Source organism: Phyllostomus hastatus, unplaced genomic scaffold, assembly GCF_019186645.2.
Source record: "Phyllostomus hastatus isolate PE091 unplaced genomic scaffold, TTU_PhHast_1.1 phas_scaffold_93, whole genome shotgun sequence".
Lineage (NCBI taxonomy): Eukaryota > Metazoa > Chordata > Mammalia > Chiroptera > Phyllostomidae > Phyllostomus > Phyllostomus hastatus.
In genome coordinates this window covers 35,107,170-35,128,346 of record NW_025334042.1, presented here as the reverse complement: position 1 = coordinate 35,128,346, position 21,177 = coordinate 35,107,170, and the positions used below count along the sequence as shown (strand labels likewise).

General features: G+C 40.1%; 1 protein-coding gene across 2 annotated transcripts in view; it reads right to left on the bottom strand.

The window, feature by feature from the left end:
* Positions 1 to 3,271: 3,271 nt before the first annotated feature.
* Positions 3,272 to 21,177, bottom strand: part of TM7SF3 (transmembrane 7 superfamily member 3) — a 29,097-nt gene continuing 11,191 nt past the window's right edge. Inside the window, exons 5-12 of one of the 2 annotated variants that reach the window (XM_045829894.1) lie at positions 18,381 to 18,552; positions 14,494 to 14,671; positions 11,850 to 11,936; positions 10,496 to 10,576; positions 9,709 to 9,861; positions 6,993 to 7,090; positions 6,259 to 6,421; positions 3,272 to 4,530 (exon numbers count right to left, since the gene is read on the bottom strand). In XM_045829894.1, the coding sequence (XP_045685850.1) occupies positions 4,268 to 4,530; positions 6,259 to 6,421; positions 6,993 to 7,090; positions 9,709 to 9,861; positions 10,496 to 10,576; positions 11,850 to 11,936; positions 14,494 to 14,671; positions 18,381 to 18,552 (1,195 nt within the window). In that variant the 3' untranslated portion in view covers positions 3,272 to 4,267. The remainder of the gene's footprint in view (positions 4,531 to 6,258; positions 6,422 to 6,992; positions 7,091 to 9,708; positions 9,862 to 10,495; positions 10,577 to 11,849; positions 11,937 to 14,493; positions 14,672 to 18,380; positions 18,553 to 21,177) is intronic. The other variant, XM_045829895.1, reaches the window with a different exon arrangement.

Below are 21,177 nucleotides of genomic sequence, written 5' to 3'. Positions count from 1 at the left end.
TTTCTCCAACTTAACATTAGAGAGCCCCAGGGCTCAGTTCTTACTCCCATTATGTATCCATACTCCCTTGGTGAGATAGAACCCCTTCCACCTCCATTCAATAAAGAGTGGTCCTTGAGGACACAATGGGCAAACTGTCCAGAGATCTTGCAATCAACAGTCAGGGAAAAGGATTTGTAAAGCGTATTCATTTGGTAGGGCTGCCATCACAAAACAACAGAGACTCCATGGCTTAAACAGAAACTGACTTTTCTCACCGGAAGCTAGAGGTCCAAGGTCAAGGTTGGTTTCCTCTGTGTCCTCTGCTTGCACGTGGCCTCCCCGCTGTGTCCTCACAAGGACTTTCTCCTGGTGACCGCACATTCTCATCTCTTCTTACCAAGACAGTAGTCAGATTAGACCCCAATGCCCTCATTTTAACTTCATTTCCTCTTTAAAGCCCTGTCTCACATATGGTCCATTCTGAGGTACTAGGGGGGTTAGGGTTTCAACATGAATTTGGAGGAGGATGTTGCGTGTGGGTCACCGGCCAGCAGTGACCACGGAACACTGTGGATGGCTCGACGATAAACACGCGAGAAAAAACACACATGCACAGAGACAAACTAGTTTCTGTGGGGAAGTAGGGACAGAATGGCCACCCCCCCTAGTGGGGAGCGCGCCGATTTACCGTCCATACCTGCTTTTATTAGGGCTCATTCTGCATAATAATTCAGGTAAAGTACAGTACTCATTAGGGAGAAGTAAGGAACTATAGAAAACAAAGAACTCTGACAGTCTATTGAGTTGGGGGTCAAAGAGCTGTAAGACTGAGGAACAAAATAACTTCCTCCTGAGACCCTTCTCATTCAACTGAGAGCATTCTAAACAAAGAAGGTTTCACAGTAATTTACATGTTCTTTCTTAGGCCTGATCACCCTGGGGAATCCGCACTTCTCAGTACCGAGCTGCACCACCCTGTCATTGTTTCAGGCTTAGGTGGAGCAAGGGAACTAAGGCAACTGGGAGACAAGGAGGTTTTTTTTTCCCAGATGCTGAGAACTCAGGCTATGTCAAAGCCGAGGAGTGAGGGTCCATCACCCCCTTTTGCTGCAGCCCCCCAAGTCCTTCTTTTGGGGGGCCTCCCAAAGTGATCGTGCCTGTCTTAGGTCGTTCTCCCCGTGGGGAATCTTACCCGTCTTTGGCTAACCGACCAAGCTTTTTGGGGTTCAGTTATGAATAAAGCAGCAGAAGCAACATTCCTGCCAGGAAGATAAGCTTTTGTCTCCTTGCTGGCTTAGGGTTCCAAGGGCATTCCCTTAGCCTTAGCCTAGGCGGGGGTTTCAGCTTCTGATACCAGTCAGGGCGGTTCCCAACAGGAGGACACAATTCAGTCCACAGCAAAAGCTCTTGGGGAAAGCTCAGATCTAAGATCAGAGCCCAGAATTGTGGGGTTTTAATGAAATTCAGTAACAAGTATCAAATACACCATCAAGGAGTAAACTTTATACCAATACCTTCTATGCAAATGCTGCTATAGAGATAAATATGTATGGATAGTGAGAATTTTTAAGTATTATATTCTTTGAAATGGTCTGTGGCCTCAGAGAATAAACTTGGAAAAACTTGTCTTCACTGTGTAAAATTGTAACTCCTCCAAAGAAGAGACCATGGCAATATTAACATTAGATACTTCCTACCAATTTGCCAGACAAAAATTGAAAATAATCAGTGACTTACATTTTCAGTACAATAAAGTATAAAGCACATTTGCAAAGGGAGTCAGGCATCCCAAATTTTGGTCTGGGCACTCTTTTATAACTGTGACTTCTTCATACAATTGACTCCATCATGAATTTCCTCTGGTATAGCTGTGGCTGTTGTGGGTCAATGGACTGAGTGCTGGCCTTCAAAATAAAAGTCGCTGGTTCGATTCCCAGTCAGGCCCCCTGCCTGAATTGGCCAGGTCCCCAGTGAGGGTGTGCGGGAGGCAACCAATCAATCTCTCTCACACATCAGTGTTTCCCTCCTTCTCTTTTTCCCACTCTTCCCATCTCTCTAAAAATAAATAAAATCTTTAAAAAATATTTTCTCATGTATAAAGTAAAGGGGTGAGATATGATTTCTAAAGTCCATTCCTGGTCTAATATTCTAGCCACTGCTTTGTCAGAATCAGTTTACTGCCCCATCTTCTGCAGAACTCACCTGGTCTGTAGCATTGGTTAGCTGCTGTGGTTTGGCAACCTGGCAGTTAACCTGTAACAGGTTATCAGAAACAAGACATATAAAGAGCAGTATAAGTTTCCAGTAGTATTACCTACTTTTCTTCAGTTTGACACACCTGAAGTTCTAATGACATTACCACAAATTAATCCATTAAAGACAGCAGCCTGCCTAGATTTCCTCCATTTCCTATCATTTATGCTTAAACTATTAATTATTTGATTTTTCAAATAATTATTTTTCTAATTAAATAATTTTGTCTTTATAGCTAGGAAACTATCATATGTCTTGTTACTATGGTACAAATATAGCTGGTAAAAATTTTTATAAGAATTTTATAATAATGAGACTTTAGCATTTTTTCAAAATAGGAATTTATTATTAAAAAATTGTACAAACTTGCTTTTCATTACTCACAAATTACCAGAAAACTTTCTTAACAATTTGTATCCCCCTCCAAAAAAGTGTGTTTTGTCTTAACAGTCTTCATTGGCAGTACATTTTGAAGGTTTAGAAATTAACTCACAAACATTCCACATAACTTTGTTGGAATGTACAAAGATATGGCAGAAGCCAGAATCCTTCAGATAAATTATAACAAAGATTTTTTTCCTTCAAGTTTAAGTGTTATAACTGTAATTATATAAACTGTGGATTACAAACAGTAAACGAACACCTGTGTATAATTTTTCAAAGCAAAATGATTAGTTTTATATTTTTCATTTTGTTTCAGCCTTTCCAAAACACTTTTAAAAGCAAATGTTGAAAATTTTTCAGTTACCTGAATCTTCAAAAATCTATTGTGCTTTGAAAAAACTCTGAAAAGCAGCATTGTTTCATATAGTGGTTAACTTACAAATGCCCATATGACCACGACCGCCCCACCATCAGGCATGCCAGTCGCCGGCTTCAAGTCCAAAGCAGAGCGGGCGGCAGAGGCTCTGACGGGTAAGGGAAAAGGAGCAGTCCAGGGCATCCAGGTACTTGCTTAGAGTGGATGAAAAGGGGTCAAAACTGAAGGGATTCTCCTTAAAATGCCCAGGTCCTAACTCAAAAAACAGCTCTATTAAACACCTGAATATTTTTTTATTTCCTCATCACTTTAAAACAGATGGTACAAAGGCTTCATACAGAAGAGATATTTTTTGAAATTATATTTTACATCAATACAATAACTAATTAGCAGAAAGAATTACAAAATACAATTTTTTTAAAGATTTCCTTATGAATGGGACTACAGATTAAGTTAGGAGTCATTTGTTCCTAAAAAGAAAACAATTCTTATGTCACCTAATATGGTTTAAATCAGAGACAGCTGTCAACACTATTTTAAAGGGTCTTGAAAGAAAAAAAGGCTATTATTTAGAATATAAATAAATCATCCATATATGTTCTGTTATTTATATAAATTTGACCTATTTTCAAATAACTGAAATAATTTAGCTTTTTAAATTACCATTGTAAGCAATAAAAGGAAAAAACAAAAAGTACTGAACTGTATACTTAAAATGATTGATGTGGTAAATGTTTTTTTATCACAAAAATAAGCAAAAGAACAGTACTTTTGATAATATATGATACTATGAAAGATGCAACTAAGTAATCAGACTGTTTTTAAGGTAGTTCTCCTTCTTTTGTACTCTGAAGTTCAAAGACCCCAGTATTAAATCCTTAAACCTCTGAACAGTGGCAAAAAAATTCAGTCTAACACTTAAATCAAATCACCCTCTGTGCCTCTGTCCCCAGGTTTAGACAGACTCTGGTGAGAGAATTGTTCAAGAAGTTACAAATTGATCATGTAAGCCAAAAAGTAATTTCTTAAGTATTTCAGAATAAGGAAAAGCCTGCCTACCACCAAATTTTTGGTCATCTTCTTCACTCAGAATTATCATAATCTCCTTGCATAGTCCTACCACACATCAGTAAGGACACCACACACAGGACAGAAGCTTATTTTCTCATTAGACTTGACTGCAGACGGCTGAAGCAGGCTGGCGCAAGCTCCAAAGCTGACACGCGGTGCCTGGGTTGTACTGTAAGATCCACTGGCCAAGCCCTGTGGCATTTACAGAAGCAGGGGTGTTCTCTCTCCGGCTGGCTGTTCCTTCCGGAAGAGCTCTCTGATCTGGGTTAATCGGCCATACAGCCTGTCTCTCAATGGAGGGATGTGGTAGCTGGGATCCAGGATGTTGGTCACCCTGCGTTCCCTCTCTCGTTTCCATAACTTGTATGGGTGGGGAGGGAAACGTGGTCGTCCTCTTTCTCTCCGAATCTGCAACGTAATTCCACTTACAGCCAGCATACCCCACACTGCCAGGATAATAAAGTCTAAAAAAACAGTAAAAAACACAGTTCGAAGTTTTGTGATTTAAAACCCAGCAGATCTAACATGTCACCTTTCATAGACTAAATCCATGCCAGCCTTTCTTAGTAACACTAGACTTTGTGGTGAGTTTGTCCAAACATAAGTTATTTCCTTACTTACAAACCAAGGAACGAATGAGGAAGCTATAGTGTTACATGTGAAAACAGGAATTTTCTATTACAGGCATTTGAAAGTCCGGACAGGGTGTAAAGAGACCAGCTGTTTGGATCGTTGACATCCAATATCTGATGAGCAGTGCCTACAGGCACAGCTGTCTGAGTTTTTTCGCAGCAGGGCAGAGGAGGAAGGCAGCAACCCAGGTCTGCCTCCCAAAGGCACGTCAGGGAGCACCGGGCGCCCTTGCTCTCTTTTCCCCAGTCCTCACCCCACTCATACACGGGTACAGAAACGCGTGGAGAGGTTTGGCAAATTGCACTGAGCTTCTAGTAAAAGGCTTGGCAAAATATTATCTTGTACGCAAAACTTAAAAGACACATGGATTTCAAGGTTTATACTATCAACATCCTTTTCTAAAAAAAGATTTTATTAATTTATTTTTAGAGAGAGGGGAAGGGAGGGAGGAGAAAGAGCAGGAGAGAAACATCAATGTGCACGATAAACTGGCTACCTCTCACATGCCCCCATCTGGGGACCTGGCCTGAAACCCAGGTGCGAGCCCAGACTGGCAATCGAACTGGTGACCTTTCAGTTCACAGGATGACACCCAACCCACTGAGCCACACCAGTCAGGGATGTACCACCAACCTCTTATCCAACAAGGGCAGGCTGAGAATAGTACAGGGAAAGATTTGTCCTTAAATATTCGTAATAATCATGATTGTGCTTATACATTTTCGATTGTAAGACATGCTTTTCCATTCTCCAAGTTTTAACATTTCTGAAACCAACATATCTTACAATCTTTATGAACATTTAATTTAATGGTCTTTTTTCCTTCAAAAAATTAATTGAGCCCTGGCTGGCATAGCTTAGTGGATTGAGCTTGGGCTGCGAACCAAAATGTCGCAGGTTCGATTCCCAGTCAGGGCACATGCCTGGGTTGCGGGCCACATGAGAGGCGACCACACATTAATGTTCCTCTCTCTCTCTTCCTTTCTTCCCCTCTCTAAAATAAATAAATAAATAAATAAATAAATAAATAAATAAATAAATAAATCTTTTAAAAAAATTAATGGAAAATCTTTAATGGATAGAAATCTTACAACAAAGGGAATAATACACTTAATGACTACAAATCACTCTCTTTCAATTAGCAATTTTACAATGCTTTTTAAAGGAGGGAAGCGGGGAACAACTTAGAAAACGGTGTGTCATTCTCACTCCAGACCTCACCCCACCCACCAGGCGCCATCTTTAGTCTCATCGCTTTCCGCACATCTGGGATTGACCAGGTAAACCCGATCAATCCTGATTTAGAAATTTCTTAACTAAGTTCACTTAGTAGATTTTTAGAAGTTAGGAACTGCTAAATTTAAAGTCTCACTTCTATGATCATAAGTTATTAACAGAGGGCTTTAAGCATTTGTATAGTGTTTGTTTCTTTCTTGTGTCCAGTCAATTTTCTCTCCACCCCGTTAACCTTCATTTAATCTAATTACCAGTGCTTTTGATAGCACAGGTGGGCCAATGTCCTAGTTGACTGCCACCGATTCATGGACTTAGAGTCTTACCATTCGTCTGAAAAGGCACATTTGTGAAAGCGCCGCGGAAGTGCGTGCTGAGTGCTCTCTTGAGTACATTCAAAGTGATGTAAGAAAGGCTCGTATACATGTAACTGTCAACGGCCAAGACCACCGAGTAGGAGCCAACGAGTCCACAAGCCAGTATGTTCAGCTGCAGGAGAGCAGGAAAGTTTAGGCTTCACCTCTGGTAGAACAAGAACAGCTCCTAACTCCTACCACTGGCCTCAGTCACAGGGAATCACTTCTGCTCCCACGTGGCACAGGAAAAGGGCCGCGCCTTAGAGCCAAACAAAGGTTACCTGGAAGGATAAACTGGAAATAATCTTTAACACCCACAGTGAGTCCTTAAAACACAGTTTACCTTCCATAAAAATATCTTCCCTGTGGAAGAACTTCAACAATGAAGTTTAATTAGATGAAGAACCTTTCTTTTGGAGAGACAACTAATCGTCCATCAGGCTGTTGCATTACAGAGGGTCCCACCTTCTCTGCTCCCACAGTTAAAAGCATATTAACAGTGATAACCTGTCCTGCTTGATTACAAAAACACTGTATGGTAATCATGATTAGAACTTTCTTGCTTTCATAGTAACAAGGCTATCTAAAATTAACCCCCAAAAGCTCTCCCCAGTGAATAAAACATGCAAACTGATGCAATAAGTGAACAACTGAAGGCCCGGGACAATATAATAAATAAATCCAACTTTTGGTGAAGCACTTACCATTCTCAGGCAGCTCATGAAAACGACTGGAATGAGAACAGCTATACCAGAGAAGGTCACCCAGAACACCTCATCATTACTAAATATGGTTAGGTTTCCTGTAAAAGCAAAAAGAAAAATTTTATTTTCTCAACATCTGTACATGGACATATTAGAAGGTTTAATGTAACAACCAGGGAATGTGTTGGCAATCAGAAATGAATTCTGATGTTATTTATTTGACTATCTAGGCAATGATCTCTGAAGGGTGTGTCCTAGCAGGTACAAAGGTAGGAGTAAAAATCAAGCATGTAAATGCTCTGCATTCATTACCAGGATAATTTAGAAGAGGCCTGACTAGTCCACGTTCTTCCATTCACTAGCTGTTTCTGGGCCTCAGTTTCCTAACCCATAACATGAGAAGATTTTTTTTTTAAAGATTTTATTCATCCATTTTTAGGGAGGGAAGGGGGAGAGAGAGAGAGAGAGAGAGAGAGAGAGAGAGAGAGAGAGAGAGAGAGAGAGACATCAATGTGCGGTTGCTGGGGGTTATGGCCTGCAACCCAGGAATGTACCCTGGCTGGGAATCGAACATGGGACACTCTGGTTCCCAGCCCGCGCTCAATCCACTGAGCTACGACAGCCAGGGCAACATGAGAAGATTAAACCACTTCATCTCCAAACTCCAAATCATCCAGTCTAGCTCTAAATTTCTTGGATTCCATGATTTTGTGTTGCAAAGTAAAAAATACAGGTAAATGGCATTCAGAGTTAAGTACATGAACTCCCACCTAATATAAGCAGCAAAGTTCATTTAGTAGATTTTTACAATCAATGCATTTCCTGCTCAGCCACTGCATCCTGGAAGATGTGATCTCCTAATGCATCAGGAAAGACAGGAGCTAACCACTTATCCGCTCCTACTAAACTTTCTCCAAAATGTGGCACACTCTGAGTGACACAGGACGAACATATCAGAACTCCTATTTATAAGTCAAGTTTAAATAGCAAGAATATAAGCCTGACAATGATGTAATACAGACACTGGCACCATCACTCAGTCCACCTGCAGGTGGTCCTGTACCTTGAGACCCAGGTATCCTGCAGAGTGGGGGCTCCACAGATTCCATATCCGAGTGAAATCATGTGGGGTTTGTCTTCGTCTGGCTGACTCATTTCACTCAGCACAATACCTTCTAGGTCCCTTCATGCCTTTGCAAATGGTAAGATTTCATTCTTTTTAATGGCCAAGTAATATTCCATTATTTATATATAAATATAACCACAGCTTCTTCTCCACCCATCTATTGTTGGGCACTGGGGTTGCTTCCGTATCTCGGCTATTGTAAATGATGCTGCAGTGAGCATAGCGGTGCATATATTCTCTTGAATCGGTGTTTTGGGTTTCTTCAGATATATACCCAGAAGCAGAATTGCTCGGTTGTAAGACAGGCCCATTTTTAATTTTGAGGGGAACCTCCACACTATTTTCCATCATGGCTGCACCAATTCACACTCCCATTCACACAAATTCAAGAGTAAAAATTTTTAAAAAGAGCTCCCTGCAGGGTGGGCTGTGGGAACGAACCTGGCTATAGGTTTGCTAAAATTGGAATGAAAGGGCCTCTTATTGGTCAATAAGCAAAAAAGCTGTCAATTCTCTTTGGTTGTAAAAAAAAAAAGCTTTGGAGAGCCAACTGAACTCTGCTATACCCTGTGTTCTCGGGAGTTGATAGCTCAACAGACAACTATACTTACATCTAACATTCCCATCAACTTGAATCTGATATTGTAATATAAGAACTAACCATCGCCACAAGAAGGAAATAGCCTAATAGAGTAATTTAGAGGATGGATTCTCTTTTTTATTTTTGACAACAATCAGGAAATCTAAGTTACTGCACAACTGCAAAGAAAGCTAACTTACAAGTTAACTTTTTTTCTTTGATAGAAATTGAATTACTTAAAAACAAACAAACAAAAACAAACCTCTGTGCTCCTGCCCCAGGATGTCTACAAGTGCGTACCTTAGGAACACAAGGTTTGGCGAAGGGTGGGAGTGGAGGTTACAGTTGGAAAAGAGGAGACCGAGAACAAAGCACCAAGTTCCCCAACTAGGCTGCCATCAAAGCAGCACCAAATTTATCTGTGGGATATATTGGACTTCTGCTTAGGAGTCATTTGAATAAAGAGTTCAAGGGTTGAAAAAAAATGAAACACAAAAACCACTGTTCTGTCATATATTAAGAATGACCTTTACAGCCCTGGCTGGTGTAGCTCAGTGGACTGAGCGCGGGCTGCGAACCAAAGTATCGCAGGTTTGATTCCCAGCCAGGGTACATGCCTGGGTTGCAGGGATACAGCCCCCAGCAACTGCACATTGATGTTTCTCTCTCTCTCTTTCTTCCTTCCTTCCCTCTCTAAAAACATAAAAAATAAATCTTTTTTTTTTAAAAGAATGACCTTTACCTCCATTAACTCTGACAGAAACACACATAGCCACATGCCTTACCACAACAAAGAGGTACACAGCATCCTCGAAAGACATCCCACAAGTCACGTAGTACAGGTGCCTTTGAGGAAAGAGGGATCTTATTTGTGCTGGCTCCCTAATGTGCCACGTCATTAAGCACAAATTTCCGAACCCCCAATGAGGTAGGATTTGAACTAGAGAGCCCGAGTAAGACCTTACACACGAGGAACTGAACACCTACAACATTAGTTGCGCATCTCTTACCCAGCGGAGTGAAGAAAGTCACTGAGGAGATGAGGAAGCCCAGCACTAGTCCAACACACAGCATGCAGAGCATGAGGATCCCAAATCGCCACCACACAGCGACCAAGAAAATCCCACTGATGCTTCCAGCGACGGCTGTCAGAATCAGACGAACTGAACACAGAGAGATGAACTGTTTAGTTTCTCCTGCTGTGTGCTTTAGACACGATAACCATTACCAGAGCCACCCTTGGCTTTTCTGCTGGTCAAACACCAACAGAAGGCTGGTAGACTCTTCAGCGGTGCTATGCAACTGGCACCGGCTCTGCCTAGGGAGGGGCTGGTCTGAGAGGCCAACACTAGCAGGGGGGGCTAAACCTTCCAGATCTAGGGGCAGGCATGGCCTGGCACCACCTATAATTTGGGGCTGAAGAAAAAGAGGTGACAAGCATTCTGTTAAATTGACAAGGAAGGAGATTTGTCTTTGTTTTGAGGTAAAGAAAATCTTAACATTTTGACTGTTATAAATCTCACATTTCAATACATTGAATACCACATAGCTGGAACACAGATTTATCATCCACATGGCCTTTCATTTCCCTAAGAACTACTTTACCAATTACCAAAAACTTTAGAGAGAAGGTCTAAATGAGCAGTCTAGAAAAGTTATTTAGAACATATGCTTTATATTATTTATAATATAGTAGCATGTCACACACAACACCAGCCAAACCGTAGAAGCAAAGGTGGAGTATAAACATAGCATCTTTCTTTTTGCACACCCAACTAAACTGCATTTTTTACTTACCATCATACTTAATAGGTGTCAGTCTTGTAATCAGTATATAAAAGAAGAATCCCACGAAGATAAAGCCTATGAAGAATAATTCTAGTAGCAAATCACCAGTAAAGGAAAAAAACACATTTATGGTTAGGCATACCTTTTCCAATGCAAGTTAAATATCTAATATACAAGTTCATGCTCATACTTTAGGCATTCAGAGAAAAATTATTATTTAAAAGAGGAAAAATCATTGGTAGTAAATATTACTATTAAATGGGTATAACATTAAAATATTAACCATAGAATATACCTTCTTGTATATAGGTCAATTTCAATTGCTCAGTTGTTAACTTCTGAGCTCATTTTAATATAGTTATACTTCCTTCTTAAAGAATATTATTTTTCTCATTGTGTCTAATCTGAAATTGCATACCAAATTTCAACTTGTTAGATTAACAAAACTAAAATTTAAAAGGTAAAAAACCCCCACATATTCCAAAGCAAAATGTAGCTTTTCTATCTTCTTTAAACTCATCTTTTCCTGTTTAAGATGAAGAACCAACTCTTGTCTTCATCCATGAAAATATCTAGTAATATCTTTGGCACCTTGCATACAATTAGCAATTAAATTCTTTGGTACAGAAGCATTCTACACTTTGAGGAACTGTATATTCTTCACAATAGTCTCCCTCAATCAAGAAAAAAGATACAGTGATGGAGGGAAAGGAACTGCCCCTTTGAACAGGTTAGTTAGGCAAGTCTGAAGAGTTTTATGAGATCAGGACTATGTTCACTCTCCCCGTGGCGCTGCATTTACACTCCCTGTTAATGAATAAGGATTTTTTTTTAATAACTGCAAACACTAGTTACATAAAAGGCAACCCAAAGAAGTCAAATCAATCCAGTGAGCATAATTTACACTCTACTCCCTGCACTGTGTGTCCCTGAGCAGACGGCGGGGTTCCCATCTGCTGTCTGCACTGCCCAGGACTGAGCAGGTATTTCAATATCACTGTACATGGAGGCCCCCAGCCTGACTTATATGAAAGCATGTCAATCACCATCACCAAAATCCACATCTCCTTTTTCTCACACTGACGTCCTGAGTTCTAACCTGTTATCTTTAGCCAACTAGCCAAGCTAGCAATGGGAGAAGTCTGCTGCAAAATCAAATATCACTCCCCTCTTAACAAGAGAAGGTTACACTCATTATTCAGAAAAGAGAAAAGTGCAGAGCAACTCAGAATCTTTACTAAAACAACAAAGCCACAAATCAATGATGACAGTGGAGATAAATTACAGGTCATAAATTCCCCATAGTATTTAAGAAAAAAGGCCACAAGTAGCATATAAGTAGCAACTACATCAGACATAATACCTGTTTTCCAGAATCTGTGTCCGAAGAAACAAATGAAGAAACCAAGCAGGGCAAAAAGAGTGAAAAACACTTTGGTAGATGCTCTTCCTAAAAATTAAAAAAAATTAGCGGATAACATATGTAATTTGATACTTTGTATTTAGTTAATAGAACAAAGTTTCATGAAAAAAGCAAAGTCTCCTGGCAATAATGCATTTTGTACATGTGTGATTTATTTTAAAAGTACCCTTCCCGCCTGTCAATGAACTATTGTATGCAGGCAGTGGTTGCTAGTATGACAAAAGGAGAAATAAGAAACATACACTTCCTGAGAGAATCATGTAACATATTCTTGGTGGAGGAGGTGGGGAGGAAGTGGGGAAGAAGAAGAAGAGAAAGTGTACCTAAAACAAACAATTCCATTTCCTCACAAATAAACTACAAGAAAAAAAGGTGGGAGGAAGGTGGAACAACTAGATTAAAACAGATTTAAGAGACACATTAACTAAATCAAATCATGTTAACTAAATGATACACATTAACTAAAAGAGACACATTAACTAAATCCTGTTCAGCCCTCATCTGAAACCTGATTTGTTTGCAAACAAAAAACTATGAAAAGCAACTGGGATGACTAGGGAAATGTCAACATTTGGCTGTTAATTTAAAACCATTAAGAAATTATCTTCACTATTTTTAATTGAAACTTGTGTTAATGATATGGTGGCTATATTTTTTAAACAGAGTATTTATCTTAGAATTTGCATACTAAAACTCTGTAAGCAAAATGATGATTCAGTGATTTGCTCTCAAAGAATCCAGTGATAAAGGAGCTAGGAAGGCAGAGACACAGGTGAGTGTGTAGCTAAAACAAGATAATGTCTACAAATCAATACTGTTTAGGCTGAATAATGGTATATGGAAGTTATAGTTTTCCATAATAAAAACTTTAACCAAAACTCACATTAATATAAAAGAGCATGTATTACACTATAATTCACACATGAAAAAATTACTACCGATCTTATAAATTATACTTATTGCTTTGGGACAAAAATGTAGCATTGAGAAAAGAGAAAAGTGCATCAACAGTAAATCACAACATGCTTCATGATGCCAAAGGATACAATTCCCACCCTGGCTGGTGTGACTCAGTGGACTGAGTGCCAGACTGGGAACCAAAGAGTTGCCGGTTTGATTCCCAGTCAGGGCGCATGCCTGGGTTGCAGGACCAGTCCCCAGCTGGGGGTGCCCAAGAGGCAACCACACATTGATGTTCCTCTCCTTCTCTTTCTCCCTCCCTTCCCCTCTCTCTAAATAAATAAATAAATAATGAAACCAAAACAAAACACCTATATAAAACTCATGTAAAAAACGTTACAAACCCAGCACCATTCAAAACACATAAGCTATTTAAGAGTGCTCAGATGGAGATTATCATAAAGACCTACATTTAAATAAGAAATACAAGATAGCAGACCAGAATTTGTAGGGCATAACAGATACCTACATGCCAGCTTTTCTGAGAATGAAGAACCCAAAAGAAAGATGAAATGAAAGATAATGCCACAGCCTGCTTATTTTAAGTCCTGTGGTTGGGAATTGCTGAAGGGAAGGAATTTAGCCTGCCTCTTTTTAAACAGGAACTGGAATTCATCCCCAGCTGATGAGAGAAAGCTCTTCTTTATAGAAAAATACTATATAGAACTATAAATGGAATAAAAAGCAAACAGCATATGTTAACTAGCATTTGAAGAATCTGGTTGAAGATTATGCAGAAATTTGTGCAACTATTTTTGCAACTTTTCCATGAAACTATGTATTTCAAAATAAAATGTTAAGGACACACACAGAGAATGATCTTGTCACACCTCTGCTGCCACCATTGTAACTAAACAACCACTGGCATCTCTCATCTGGATTATTACAATGGCCTGCTAATCAATCTGTTGTTGCTCTTGCCCCAACTTTTCTCAAAAAAGCAGCCAGAGTAGTCCCATTAAAATATGAGTCCAATCACAGCACTATTTGCTCAAACCCTCCAATGCCTTTCGATTTCACGTCAAATAAAAGCTACGCATTAGGACAGGAGCTGCCTGCCTGCCCGGGAAACTCCCAGTTTCCTCCAGTCACTGCTCTCTCTACAGCTCTTCGACACACCATGAGCTCCCAGCTGAGGGACCTGGCACCTGCGGTTCCCTCTACCTGGCAGGTACCCCCAGACATGAGGCTTCCTGCCTCACTCTGGGTCTGTACTCAAATACTACTTTCCCAGCAAGGACTCCCTTGGCCACGCAATCTCAAATTCTTCTCTCACAGCCACATGTTGTCCCTTTCCTACTTCAGCGGTGCTTCTTAGCAGTCATCACTTTCTTTTGTATTATATATGTCACAAATTTCTCTTGTCTGTCTCATCTCCCCCACTAAAATATAAGCTCCAGGGTGGCAAGTATTTGGCTATTTTATTAATTGCTATGTCCCAGTGCTGAGAGTAGAGAGTGAAGTAGTATAAGGGCTTAGAAGGCATTTGTAGAATGAACGAATGAATGAATGAGGAAATGAATACTGTACAAAAGCACTTTTTAGTATTCTTAAGTTCCATATTAGCTGATAAGAGATCTGCAAAGCCAACGAAGAACTTGCCAAGTTTAAATACAATACTCACCAAGAGAAGAACAGTTGCCTCCCATCGCCTCAAACCTGCAAGCATATGTGTGAGCAGGAACATATGCAGCAGACGTATTGAGAACCGGGTCCCAAACAATGACATTATAAATGACACCTTGTCCCCGGAGGGAGGAGAAGGAGACACTGGTCTTATCGTTAGCTGTCAGAGTAACCACCTGAAGCCAAGATAATGCATGATTAATGCTTAGATTTTTTTTAAAAGGCTGTTCTGTTATAATCTACTTACATGTGATAATTTTAAAATTTAAATATAATTCTTGTTTAAAATATACACCAACCTATTTAGCATTGTCAAAAAATTGTCCTACACAGTTTGTAGGCACTACTATACTATAAACAATATACAGGGAATATTTAATACTTTTTTACTATAAACTACTATAAACAAGCTCTTACCCAAATGTTTTCAAAGCTTTGTATAGTGTTAATGTTAGCAATTAAGTAAAATAAGATCTACATAACATGTAAAGGCTAGTTAGAACAAAGCAAAAAATAATTTTTTTTCATTTGCTAGATTATGAACAGCAGAGAGGCAGGAACCACATGTATCTTGCTCACTAGCCTTCCCTCCGTACTTAGCACAATGCCCAGCACAGGGGAAGTGCTCAGCAAATGTTAGCTATGACGACTAGTCACAGAGCTGACAGAGTCTGTTAACACCTCCCAGACAGCACCCACTTATTTCTGTTTAACAGGCTCTGAAATTAGAAAACATTGCATGTAGTTGTGTTATGCAATATTCCTTAACTTCAAAAATTCCTTTTTAAGCCCTGGCTGGCGTAGCTCAGTGGATTGAGTGTGGGCTGTGAACCAAAGTGTCGCAGGTTCGATTCCCAGTCAGGCCACATACCTGGGTTGCAGGCCACGGGCCCCAGCAACCCCACATTGATGTTTCTCTCTCTCTCCCCCTCCCTCCCTTCCCTCTCTAAAAATAAATAAAATCTTTAAAAAAATGATGGGTTTGTTTAAAAAAAAATTCCTTTTTAAAGGTCATTCTTAAATAGGTAATACATATAACAGAAGAAACAAAAACCCCATGTAATCATAATACAAAGTTATGTTCCTAATAAGTGAGAAAATTATATATTATATTTTCTGGAATAAGTAATTGTGAGACTCTTAGAGGACTTTCACTGTTTAAAAATCTTGTTTAGTCTGCATAAATGTTTCCTGGGCAAAGAATTTGGTCAAGTTCAACAAAATGTACCTCGTATTCACTCAAGTTTTTATTATGCAACTTTCCTTACAGAAATAGCGAAATAATAAGACAATGAATAAACACACCACCACTTAGATTTAACCACTGTTAATATTTTCCCATATTTGCTTTTCTATCCCTCCCTCCTTCTCCTCCTCCCCTCTATTTTTTCCTGCTGAACCATTTCAAAGTAAGTTACAGATATCATGGCCTTCCACTTCTAAATATTATACCTCAGCATGCACGTCGTAAAGCAGTGTTTCTCAAACTTAATGTGCCTATGAATTGGACAGTCTGTTAAAATTAAGATTCTGAATCTGTTGGTCAGAGGAGGCACCTGACTTTCTGCTTTTCCATCAATTTCTCTGGTGACGCCAATGCTATGCCACCAATTCCTCTACCACCACTTCAGTAGCACAATATGATATATGAAGCATAGTCTCCTACATGCCCACAATACTTTAGCTCTCCTAAGAAAATCAATAATTTCTTATGTGATACAAGGTCCATATTCAGATTTTTTCTAAACATTTTTATAGCTTTTCTCCCCTTTAACCAAGATGCAGCCAAGTTCCATGCACAGTGCTCATCTCAGTAATCCAGAAGTCCTTCCCACTCCCCTACTCCCACTCACCCAATGCCTTTTGCAGAGATTAAGGGCAGTCACTTCATAGAGTAGTCCACAATCTGCATTTTTCAGATTGTGCTCATGGTGTCCCACTTGTACTTTTATCCCCCACTGGTTCCTATAAACAGGAACTCCCAGGACTAAATTCGGGTTAAACACTGTTAGAACATTCCACAGGTGATGGTAATGGTGAAATGTCAACCTGCATTTATATGAGCACATAATGCAGGTGGACCCACTGTCAGTGAAGCTATGTTGACCACATGGATAAGGAGAAAACAATCAGATCACTCCATTCTAAAAACCGTTTTCTCTTTACAAATAGGATTAAACTGGGGGTGCTATTTTTTTTAAAGATTTTATTTATATTTAGAGAGAGGGGAAGGGAGGGTGAAAGAAAGGGAAAGAAGCATCAATCAGCTGCCTCTTGTACAGGCTCTGACTGGGACCAAACCTACAACCCAGGCATGTGCCCTGACCAGGAATGGAACTGATAACCTTTCATTTTGCGAGACAACACCCAACCCAGCCACACTGGCCAGGGCACTCTGCAGGTGCCAGTTAGGCATTCTGGTAATAACCTGTCCCTCAACAATCTTTCACCTAATGATCCTTGCCTCAATTATTTCATTGAGGGTCACAAAAGACTGATTTTCTATTCCTTCTACACTTACTAGTTGGCATTATTCTGTAAAGAGCTTTCTCTCATAAACTGAGAATGATTTATAGTTCCTCCTTCCCTGTATAAATTTTAAGAATTATTTGGTCTAAGAGTCTCTTCCAAAGGAAGCAAGCTTTTTCTTTTTCTTTTTTTATCAGTACAAACTTGTTTTTCTTAATTCAAGACTATAATTAATCATTTGCTTTTTGTTCACTGAGTTGTCCCAAAGTTGGCAAGTGTGAGCCTCCTCAAATAGGCTCCAGGGCCTTTTTGCCATGTCCTCACTAATCACCAAGAGCTTCCTTGAATTCTGGCACACAATATTCTCTTAACTAAATGTTAAAAAGTAACCTTAAAAGGCCCTGTTCTGTGAGTTCTTATACTCTTTGTAAGAATAAACATGGTCTTCAAAATTTCTTATTTTAAAAGGATAAACTACACACTTTCCCCAATTTATAAACAAGCACAATCAGTTTTCTTGTCCAAGGCTCCCTCTTAGCACGGGGTGAAGACATCCTAGGTGACACAGTAACAAAATGAGATCTCGCTCTACAGCAGACTGACCTCCTGGGCTAACCACACAAGCTCTGTGCCAATGACTTCTTTCTATAGAATCTGGCACTCTCCCAACCTTCTGGGGAGAATCAGAGTAGTCTAGAAAAACACTACCCATCAACCATGAGACTAAGGATGACCTTGTATATTAGATGGCTATCAAGCACCTTTTAAGACATAAAATCCTGCCCTGAATCTGAAATTTTAATGTGCACAGGAATCACAGGGGGATCTCATAAAATGCCAGTTATGATTGTGGAAGTCTGGAGTGAAGCCCAAGAGTCTGCGACTCTAAGGAACTCCCAGGCGATGCCATTCCTTCTGGTCCATGCCTCACGTGCGGAGTAACGAGAATGGAGGTTCAAAAGCTCGGGGAAATTTTTTCTCCAAGGTAGAGACTTGGAGCTTGGGCTTAAATAATAATGCCATGCCAATGAGTACACCCTTAAATAGTTTCTCTTTTTTTTCTCTCAAAATGCTATAACCTTTATATTTGCCAAAAGTTTTAATCTAATAGGTGTAGGAGTACATAAAAAATTACCACCACTCCCATCCATATATCAAGATTACCAGGTCATGTATGTGGTTGCAACTAAAATGTAACATAATTTACATGCATCTCCTTAAAAGGCCAACATTACTTTGAGGTATCACTTGCAAAGCCTCCTAAGATGGTAACAAAATAAAAGAGAATAAAGTGAGAATCCTAGAAAGACCAAGTGAAGAGTAAAATAATAAGCTCCTGGTAACTTCTCCTCTACTCAAACTCATACAAAGGTGTTGCAATCCAGCCCCTCAAATCAAGAGAGTCGGACTGTTTACCTTAATAGCATTCGCGGTCACATGAGGCACTTCCGCCATCCTCTGCAGATGCTTCAGCAGCGCCTCTTCGGTGAGGTCGTTCTCAGGCAGAAAATACTGATATACGTCATACTGCAATCTCCACCTAGTGTCCTGTCCCGTGCTGACGTCACATGGCGGAGATTCTGTGCCTCTAAAGTCAAGCAACAAAACTGAACATCAATCCCTTGTGGGGGAGGATCCATCTATAAAAACGAGCCAAAAGATCAAATTTCAAACTTCTGAAACAACGGTTCCAGTGCTGGCATTCTGAAGAATGATGATACACTGACAAGCAGTACGGTTAAAGAGCCAGATGTTAATGTCAGCAGTCAGGTCTGGAGTCAAGTGCCAGCTTTGCCATTTGTTAACTGTAAGTAGGCAAGGCACTTAATCTTAATGACCCTTAGGGAACCTCTCTGTAAGATAAGAACAATTGCCACTTCTTAATAAAATTTTTAGAATTAAATGACAACATAGAGCACTCAGCACTGTGGATGATGCACAGAGAACATTCAAATATTACTCAAATGTTAGCTATCACTATTATTAAAGTAGAAACTAAAGCAGAGTTTTCATTAAAATAATAAAATCCTTACAAAAAAAAAGTAGGCTTCACAGCTCCAAAATGCTTTCTGTATTTAAAACTCTTCACAGGACTTCTGGTCAAGATGGAGGCACAGGCAGACATGCCTTCCCTCCCTGTGCAACCACAAGGAGAATTACAACTAAACCCCAAAACAAGCAACACCCAGAACCACCATAAAATCGGACTGTATGGAAGTTCAACAACCAAGGATTTAAAGAAGCCACACTGATCCCGATGAGGAAGAGGGGTGGGGATGTGAAGTCAGGGCAGAGGGGCAGCAGAAGCGGTGGAATGGGCACACCCACAGTCACGTGTGGTGGATGAAAACTGGGAGGGATGCCTTGGGAGCAAGTGATCCCAGCCCCAAGCCAGACTGCACAGCCCAGGGTTCCAGTGCCTGTAAGATAAAGCCCCATAACTTCTGGCTGTAAAAACCAGTGGGGGTGACAGAAGAAAGTGCCAGTTTTTCAGCAGAGTCCATTTAAAGGGCCCACATGGACTTAACATAGGCAAACCCACCCGCAGTGGGCCTCACCACCAGAGCAACAGCAGGAAGGGCACCAGTCACATACGGGAAGTGGGTGAAGTGACGAAATGGGGCAAGTGCCGGGCAAACCTCCAGAAGCCAGGCAGTGGCACTGTCCTCTCTCCGAGCCCTCCCCCCACACAGAGCCACGCAAGTGTGAAGCGGGTTGTCCAACGATGGTAAATACCTAAAGCTCTGCCTCATACAACTTAACAGGTGTGATAAGACAGGAAATCAAAGCAGCTCTACCTAATACACAGAAGCAAAACTCAGGGGGGCTGCCAAATTGAGGAGACAAAGAAATATGGCCCAAATGAAAGAACTGAACAAAACCCCCCAAAAGAACTAAATGAAGTGGAAATAGCCAACCTATCAGATGCAGAGTTCAAAACACTGGTGATCAGGATGCTCAGAGAACTCATTGAGCATGGCAACAGCATAAAAAAGGCCCAGGTAGAAATGAAGGTTACACTAAGTGAAATAAAGAAAAATCCACAGGGAACCAATAGTGAGGGGAAGGAAACCAAGGTTCAAATCAATGCTTTGGAACATAAGGAAGAAATAAGCATTCAACCAGAACAGAAAAAAGAAACAAGAATTCAAAAAAACAAAAGATGGTATAAGAAGCATCTGGGGACATCTCCAAAGGGGCCCACATCCAAATCATAGGGCTGCCAGAAAGAGAAGAAGAAGAGCAAGAAATTGAAAACTTATTTCAAAAAACAGTGAAAGAAAACTTCCCTAATTTGGCAAATCACAAGTCCTGGAAGCACAGAGAGTACCAAACAAGTTAGACCCAAAGAGGCACACACTAAGACATCATAATTAAAATGCCAAAGGTTAAAGACAGAAAGAATTTTAAAAGCAGCATGAGAAAAGAAGTTAGTTACCTACAGGGGAGTTCCCATAAGACTATCAACTGATTTCTCAAAAGAAACTTTGCAGGCAAGAAGGGACTGGCAAGATGTATTCAAAGTGATGAAACGCAAGGACCTACAACCTACATTACTCTATCCAGCAAAGCTATCATTTCAAATGGAAGGGAAGATAAAGTCCTCCCCAGACAAGGTAAAGCCATCACGAGACCATTATTACAAGAAATGTTAATAAGACTTACTTAGAAAAAAGATGATCAAAACTCTGAACATTAAAATGACAACAAACTCACAAGTATCAACAACTGAATAAAAACCAAACCAAACCAAACCAAACCAAAAAACCCCTAAGCAAACAACCAGAACAGGAACAGAATCATAGATATGGAATCATTTGGAGGGTTATTGGTTGGGAGGGGGAGGGGGAGCATAGGGGAGGAGGCATGGTGAAAAGGGTACAGGGATTAAGAAGCATAGTTGGTAAGTAAAAAATAGACAAGAGGATGTTAGAATAGTATAGTAAATGGAGAAGCCAAAGAACTTGTATGTATGACCCATGGACATGAACTAAGGGGGAGGGAATTGCTGGAGGTAAGGGGGGTACTAGGTGGAGGGGAGCAAAGGGGAAAAAATTGGTACAACTGTAGCAGCATAATCAATAAAATATACTTAAAAATAATTAAACTCTTTACAGAAACTAAGATGTACTTGTAAGTTCATAATAGAGACTCAACATCTGGCTCTTCATACAATTGGAGAAGGCAATATTAACTATACATGACAGCTCCA